At 42.1% G+C, this 8570-nt stretch overlaps 1 protein-coding gene across 1 annotated transcript; it reads left to right on the top strand.

Annotated features, from left to right (window-relative positions):
• The first annotated feature begins 218 nt into the window (after positions 1-218).
• On the top strand, positions 219-8263 carry LOC106413384. Its single transcript, XM_048772193.1, has 2 exons — positions 219-1057; positions 6606-8263. The coding sequence occupies exons 1-2, from the start codon at positions 952-954 to the stop codon at positions 7508-7510; spliced, it is 1011 nt and encodes a 336-aa protein (XP_048628150.1). The 5' UTR covers positions 219-951; the 3' UTR covers positions 7511-8263.
• The last annotated feature ends 307 nt before the right edge of the window (positions 8264-8570 follow it).

Raw genomic sequence — 8570 nt, 5'->3', positions numbered from 1 at the left:
CTGATTTGAAAGTGGGATAACTTCTTCATGCCAACTCCTATGAGATTTATTCAACATCCTGGTGATTCTCCACCACTTTATGTATCCAAATCAAGCTTCTTACAAAGTGATTCATCCTGGTTTGATTAGAACGACGAAGAAGCTGTGCTATTCCCAAACTGGGAAACTGGAATCACCTGATTTGAAAGTGGGATAACTTCTTCATGCCAACTCCTATGAGATTTATTCAACTTCCTGGTAATTCTCCACCACTTTATGTATCCAAATCAAGCTTCTTACTGTTGAAGAGTTGAGTATAAAGATGTGAAGCACAAAGGGGTTAAGGCTGAAGAGGGTGTGTTAAGCATTGGTGTGATGGGAGAGGTTCACAATGGCCTGACCGTACAAGGCCGTACAAGGCCGTACGGTCCGTACACATTCAGATGGGTGAAACCTCGACCACGGTCACAAGGAGTTACCCGAGTAACTCATGTGGAAAGGAGAGACTTTGGCTGATGGATCAGACCGTTGGAGGATAAGAAGAGGCGCGGCTTGACAGGCTGGCACAGCTGGAAAGGCAAGAGCATCTTGGTCCAAGATGCCGGATGCTCCAAGCGTGTGGAGAAGCTGATTGGCCGGTCCAAAGAAAGCTTATCTTCTCCTTGTTGACTTCACATGCTTAGCTGATCTCTTTGATTTCGAAAACCCTTATGATCTCACACTATATATTGTAACTCTTGTCATTAATAAGAAATCATACAGTTCTGAGTTTATCTCTTGAAGTTCATACTCTCCTAAACATGATTCTAGTCTAATCTCTTCATAATCTCTCATTCTGGTCCTTAATCTTCTCTAAATCATTTCATTCTCTTAAACTTTCATTGTATCAGAGCCAGGTTCCCCATTTCCTGGTTTCTAAATCTCAGTAATCTTCAGCTTCATTTCAATCACTGTTGGTCTTAAGCATTTGGAATGGAAGAAAGCAAGAGCAAGGCTCTCTCGGTTGCGGTTACATTGAAGGGTGGTACTAACTACCTGTTGTGGTCTCGCTTGGTGAAGGCGGCAGTTGGGAGCAAGGGTTTTAAACACTTTTGTGTTTTAGAGTGTGTTTAATAATAATCAGAGAAGATTAGAGTAAAGATTAGAGAGAATAGAGAGATTCTAGAGAGAGAGAGACTCAAAACTCTATTAATTGATTTAATGATTCAGATACAAGATATATATGAAGAGATAAGGCTGATAAAGTGTATTTCGAAATCCATAAGCATGTGGAGTCAATGGACAGGCTGGAACTCCTTTTGAAATGCTTGGCTGTGTTTCCTCACATGCTTGCTATAGTAATAAAGCATTTTCCCCTTTCCAGCTCAAGACAGCCTGTCCATGTGCTCCTTATCCTCTCCAAATACCCTTGGACGTTTTTACTCTCCAAATGGATGTAAGGTAACTTCCCAAGCTCTAACTTAGTTACCTTTATCCAGAAATGGTGAAACTCCAAAGTTACTGTGGTAAAAACTCCAAAGTTACTGTCTCACTTCATTCATCCCCAAAGCTTCATCTCTTCACTTCTTGGTCTTCATCTCAACACTCCCCCTCAAGCTTGACCATGTAGAACAAGTCAAGCTTGGAAACCATGAAGACCTCCCTCATTAAAAAAACCTCACCAAAGAAAACCCAATGGGATAAAACCTTGATGAGGGAAAAAGAGTGGAGACTCCATGGTTAAGGGGCTCAGCTCCTAGGAGTAAGATCAATGAGTCCAAGTCTTGATAGTATGGACTCCATTGTCTTTAATCTCGCTGCTTTAGTAAACACATCTGCAAGCTGATCTTCACTTCTTGTATAACATGGCAATATCACTCCAAGTATAATCATCTGCCTCACCTTGTGGCAATCAACTTCTATATGCTTCGTCCTCTCATGAAAGACTGAGTTAGAAGCAATGTGGATAGCTGCTTGATTGTCACAATGCATTGTCATAGGAGTACTCTGCTCAATCTCCAAATGCTTCAAGATCCCCTTGATCCACACCAACTCGTTTGTCAGCTTCAACATGGCTCTATACTCAGCTTCAGCACTTGAACAGGAGATAACCTTCTGCTTCTTACTCTTCCAAGTGACCAAGTTCCCTCCAATGAATGTACAATACCCAGTAGTTGATCTCCTGTCCACTCTATCTCCTGCCCAATCAGCATCACAATATCCAACCACTTCTGTACTGCCATTACAACCCATCCAAACTCCTTGACCAGACGTGCCACTCAAATACCTCAGTATCCTATCAACAATCTTCCAATGATGGACCTTTGGCGCCTGCATATGTTGACTCACTTGATTCACCGCAAAGCATATATCTGGCCTAGTGATGGTCAAGTAGATCAGCTTGCCAACCATCTTCCTGTATAGCTTAGGATCCTCAAACAGCTGCTTCTCTTCAACCTCCCCCTCACGCAGAACCTTATATCCCTCCTCGAGGGGTGTCTTAGCTATCTTTCCTCCAAGCACATCAGTCTCCTTCAACATATCCATAGTATACTTCCTTTGAGACATAAACAAACCCTCCTTTGATCTGCATATCTCAATGCCCAGAAAATACTTCATCTCTCCCAAATCCTTGATGTCAAACACAGATTTGAGAAACTCCTTAGTAGCTTGAATCCCTGCCTTATCACTCCCTGTGATAATCAAATCATCCACATACACTAGAATCACAATGATCCCTGAAGGTCCTGTCAAGGTGAAGAGAGTGTGATCTAATTCAGACTTCCTAAAGCCTCTCCCATTGAGTGTTGTACTCAGCTTCCTGTACCAAGCTCTAGGTGATTGTTTCAGCCCATATATTGCCTTCTTCAATCTCAAAACATTCCCTGGCTTTACTAGATGCTCAAGACCAGGAGGAGGAAGCATGTATACCTCATCTTCTAGCTCACCTTGTAAGAAAGCATTCTTCACATCCATCTGCCACAAATCCCACTCCAAGTTTGTTGCAATGGACAACACAATCCGAACTGTATGTAGCTTAGCTACTGGTGCAAAGGTATCAATGTAATCCTCTCCATAGGTCTGTGTAAATCCTCTTGCAACCAATCTGGTCTTCTTCCTATCAATCTGTCCATTTGCAAGATACTTGATTGTGAAGATCCATCTACTAGACACAGCCCTCTTTCCCTTAGGCAGCTCACTCTCATACCATGTATCATTTTTGATCATAGCACCTGCTTCAGCTCCCACTGATTCTTTCCATTCCTTGTCTAACATAGCTTCTTCATAAGTCCTTGGTACATAACTCTCATCCAGACTAATCATAAAGGCATAATGCTCTTCTGGAAACTCTGCAAAGGAACACACGGCTTGAGAAGGATGCTCCACAGCCTGGGCATTGTAGTACACTCTCGTGTTTACCCAGTTGGAAGCATCCCTCTTTATCCTTGTGCTCCTCCTCAATGGTTGAACCTGATCCTCAGTATGAACCTCTGCTTGAACCTCTGTTTCTGTCTCACTCACCTCCTCTTGATCATGAACCTCTCCTTGCTCATCCACACTGACCTGAGGAAAATTCTCTACTTCTTGTGTCACCACTTGATCATGATGACCTGAATCCCCTTGGTGCTGCTCTGGCACTCTTGATTCAGACTCATTTCCCCCCATCATGATCTAGGGGAGTTGTTCTTTCAGGTTCTCTAACCTTATCCTGGGACATGTTTACCCCAAGCCTTTCCAATATGTTCCTCAGATTCTCTGCCATGTTTCTTGGTTCTTGAGACAGATCTTCCAAGTCTTCCCAATTCTTTTCTTCATAATACCCCTTGGTCTCTATGAACTTAACCTCTGTAGACACCAACACTCTCCTGGTTGCTGGATCATAGCACTTGTACCCCTTCTGAGTCACTGAGTATCCAATGAGCATTGCTTTAGTGCTCTTTGCCTCCAACTTGTTTCTCTGTTCTCCTGGAACCCAGACATAACATAGACATCCAAAGACACGCAGATGATCTATGTATGGCTTGCTCTTGTTCAGCACCTCAAAAGGAGACAGATTCTTCAATACCTTAGTTGGAATCCGATTGATAAGATAGCATGCAGTCTGAACAGCATCACCCCAAAACCTCTTTGGAACATTAGCATGATACATCATGGATCTAGCCACCTCCATCAGATGCCTATTCTTCCTCTCAGCTACCCCATTCTGCTGTGGTGTGTAAGGACAACTGGTCTGATGCACTATCCCATGTTTAGCCAAGTGATTCTTGAAGGCATGACTGGTGTATTCTCCTCCATTATCAGACCGTAGTACCTTCACAGTAGCATTGTAATGGTTAGTTACATATGCTTGGAAGTTGACAAAAGCCTCAAACACTCTATCCTTAGATGGCAGCAATGTGATCCATGTATACTTAGACTTCTCATCTATGAATGTCACAAAGTACTTCTGGTTTTCTCTGGACATACAAGGGGCTGTCCACACATCAGAATGAACAAGATCAAAGCAATTTGCATATATGGTCTCTGATGTGGGAAAAACAGTTCTACAATGCTTCCCTAAGATGCAAGCTTCACATTCCAAGTGATTGAATGACATATTAGGTTTAATCAATTCAATTGCACGAGCATGAGGATGTCCTAATCTAGCATGCCAAGTAATATTGTCACACCTATCAGCAGTACTACTCAAGCATACAGAATAAATAGGATTAGAGGTCTTAACTGTTTGGAGATGATACAACTGATTCCTGCTGTCCCCTCTACCAATAACTCTCCCAGTCTTCAAGTCTTGAAACTCAACCTCATTTGGCCTGAATACTACTTGACAATCAAGATCAATTGTGGCCTTCTTCACTGATATCAGATTTGAAGTGAACTGAGGCAAATAGAACGCAGGTGAGCTCTTCTCAAACAGCTTGAGGTTTCCCACGCCTTCTATTGGGATCCTAGCACCATTAGCTATCATGACACTCCCTGTTGCAGCCTTGACTTCACTTATCAGACTTCTATCACTGATCATATGATGTGTTGCTCCAGAATCAATGATAATGGGTTTGGATGTGGATGCTAAGGCAGGAGCACCTTGTCTCCGGGTCGTAGCCAAAGCATACACATACTTGACAAACTCATCCCATTCTTTCTTTGTGATAGGGTCATCTGCTCCTTTGATCTCCTGCTCCTTCATAACCATACTATCCTCCACTGAGTTACTCATATAGGCAGAGTAAGAACACTCTCCTCTTACCACTTGTTGAGCCACCTCCTTGATCATCTTCAAGCTCATCTTATCACTTAGATACCCAGACTCCCTGTCCTTCTTCCAAGCCTTTCCCATCTTAAGCCACACTCTAGAAAGCTTTCTAAGCCTTCCCTTCTTACAGCTTGTACCATCTCTGATCCTGATCAGTCTCTTGCTCTTCTCATATACTTTACATGAAGACTGAACAAGCTCACACAACCCATCCACATCTACTCGCTCATCATCTTTGGCTACTTGTATAATCAGCTGACCATATGATGAGTGTAAGCTCACTAGAAGGCTCAAGACTACATCTTGCTCCAGCCTTTCTTGAATCACCTCCGGATCTGATGTTCTTGATCTCAACAAATCCAACTCTCTCCACAAGTATTTCAGCTTGCCCACAAGCTGATGGAGTTCTTCCTTTCCTCTTCTCAGGTCTGTGTTAGCTCTCTTGACTCCACAAACCTTCTCCAGATCGGATCTACTCCCATGAGCTGCTTCAATCCCACATCTTGTAGGGTTTTCTTGAACAACTCTATCTACATACCTCAGACTCCACGCCTGACCTGCTTCTATAGCCATTCTTCTTAAAGGCTTCCCCTTTTTATGACTACTCCACAACACACAGCTCCTCAACACTGCCTTTGCCCATCTTGACCAACTTCCACCAGTTTCCTCTTCAAGCTTCAATGGAATACTAGATCTGTGCTTCATCTCCATGACTAGGTTGTTTGTTTCCATCAGAAAGATCCAAACGAGCCTAGTGACTGAAGAACATAACCCAGACTCACCAAGAACACTCAAGAACACCAAGAACACTAAGAACACTCAAGAAAGAACCCAGATTTGCGAAAAATAAATCACACACTCACCCCCTTTTGAGCAACCTGGCTCTGATACCATAAACACTTTTGTGTTTTAGAGTGTGTTTAATAATAATCAGAGAAGATTAGAGTAAAGATTAGAGAGAATAGAGAGATTCTAGAGAGAGAGAGACTCAAAACTCTATTAATTGATTTAATGATTCAGATACAAGATATATATGAAGAGATAAGGCTGATAAAGTGTATTTCGAAATCCATAAGCATGTGGAGTCAATGGACAGGCTGGAACTCCTTTTGAAATGCTTGGCTGTGTTTCCTCACATGCTTGCTATAGTAATAAAGCATTTTCTCCTTTCCAGCTCAAGACAGCCTGTCCATGTGCTCCTTATCCTCTCCAAATACCCTTGGACGTTTTTACTCTCCAAATGGATGTAAGGTAACTTCCCAAGCTCTAACTTAGTTACCTTTATCCAGAAATGGTGAAACTCCAAAGTTACTGTGGTAAAAACTCCAAAGTTACTGTCTCACTTCATTCATCCCCAAAGCTTCATCTCTTCACTTCTTGGTCTTCATCTCAACAGGTTTATGGAGCCATATCTCAGAGGGAGCTCCAAAACCAGTTGCTAAAGAAGGAGAAGGCGGTCAAGAGCTGATGGTGGTAGATCAAGAGAAGTGGGATCAAGATGACCTGAAGGTGCTTACGGTACTACATGGATCACTTGAAGCTTCAATCTTGGAAGCCTACAGCTACTGTGAGACGCCAAAGGACCTGTGGGATACGCTCCAAAAGGTCTATGGTAACATCTCTAATCTGAGCCGTGTGTTTGAGTTGAAGGGATCAATCAACACGCTTGTGCAAGAAGAGGTGGAGTTTACTAAACACTTGGGAAAGTTCAGAGCCTTATGGTCTGAGCTAGAGATGCTGAGGCCTAACACCACTGATCAAGATGTTCTCATGGAGAGAAGAGAGCAGGATCAAGTGTTTGGGTTGTTGCTCACCTTGAACCCGGTCTACAATGATCTCATCAAACACATCTTGAGATCACCAAAGCTCCATTCCATTGAAGATGTATGTGCGCAGATACAAAGAGAGGAGGGATCAGTTGGGTTGTTTGGAGGAAAGGGGGAGCTTACACTCGCAAATCAAGCTGATGCTATCCAAGCAAACAAAGCAGCTTACCGGACTGAGGAGGGAAGGTTTGGAGGGAAGTGTGATCATTGCAAGAAGCAGGGCCATAAGAGGAGCCTATGCTGGATTCTACACCCCCATCTCAAGCCCACCAAGTTCATGAAGGATAGAGAGGCAAGGGCGCATCTATCTGATGGAGCTAGTGAAGCTGGAACATCTGGAGCTGGACAGGCCATGCGAGAAGGTGAAGGGAAGGCCTTAACCACTCAGCACATTCCGGGGAAGAGCACTGATGGTGAGATGATAAGGAGATCAGACATTGATGGCTCTTATCAAAGCTCTCAAGGAGAATGGTAACTGTATGAACACTCCTCTAGGATACTCTCTTGCTGCATCATACATAGATAGAACTCATGGTTATCTAAGTCATAACAGTAAGATGAATGATGCATCTAGATTTCTAAACAGCTTGAATGATTTGCCTAGAACCCTTGCTGCTAAAAATGTGATAAAACCCTTGATTGTAGATTCAGGTGCATCTCATCACATGATTAGTGACACTAGTCTTATTAAGGATATAGAACCTGCTTGTGGTAATGTGATGATTGCAAATGGTGATAGAATTGCAATTAAAGGGATAGGAAATCTAAATCTGTTTGATAAGGAGTCTAAAGCTTTCTATATGCCTGAATTCACATCAAATTTATTATCTGTTAAAAGATGTACTACTGATTTACATTGTAATGTTATCTTTAGTCCTAATGATGTGAAGTTTCAGGATATTGACACAAGAAAGATGATTGGCAAGGGAGTTACCAAAGGAGAGCTTTATATGCTAGAAGACATAGCTCCCATTTCCAATTCAAGTTTCTCGTTTAGTTCTATTTCCAGTTTGAATAATGATGCATTATGGCATGCTAGATTAGGCCATCCACATGTTAGAGCTTTAAGCTTAATGTTACCAGGTGTCATGTTTAAAAATAATGAATGTGAAGCATGTATCTTGGGCAAACATTGTAAGACAGTCTTTAAAAACTCAACTACTATCTATGAGAAATGCTTTGATCTTGTGCATTCTGATGTTTGGACTGCTCCTTGCTTGTCTAGGGAAAATTATAAGTATTTTGTAACATTCATTGATGAATCCAAATACACCTGGATAACACTCATTAAAACTAAGGATAGAGTTCTTGAAGCATTTAAAAACTTTCAAGCTTATGTTTCTAACCATTATAATGCCAAGCTTAAGATTTTCAGATCAGATAATGGTGGGGAATATACAAGCAATGCCTTCAAGCAACATCTAGCCTTACATGGAATCCTTCATCAAACTAGCTGTCCTTACACTCCACAACAAAATGGTGTGGCTGAGAGAAAGAACAGACATCTAATGGAGGTTGCAAGATCAATGATGTTT

The sequence above is a fragment of the Brassica napus genome, unplaced genomic scaffold, assembly GCF_020379485.1.
Source record: "Brassica napus cultivar Da-Ae unplaced genomic scaffold, Da-Ae ScsIHWf_1473;HRSCAF=2065, whole genome shotgun sequence".
NCBI lineage: Eukaryota > Viridiplantae > Streptophyta > Magnoliopsida > Brassicales > Brassicaceae > Brassica > Brassica napus.
Note: the sequence above shows the minus strand (reverse complement) of the source record. Positions and strands in the feature narration are given on the sequence as shown.

Coding starts and splice junctions, on each gene's coding strand:
- LOC106413384 (XM_048772193.1), top strand. CDS start 952: ATGGAAGAAAGCAAGAGCAAGGCTCTCTCGGTTGCGGTTACATTGAAG. Junction 1,058..6,605: donor GGCGGCAGTTGGGAGCAAGG/GTTTTAAACACT, acceptor TCATCTCAACAG/GTTTATGGAGCCATATCTCA.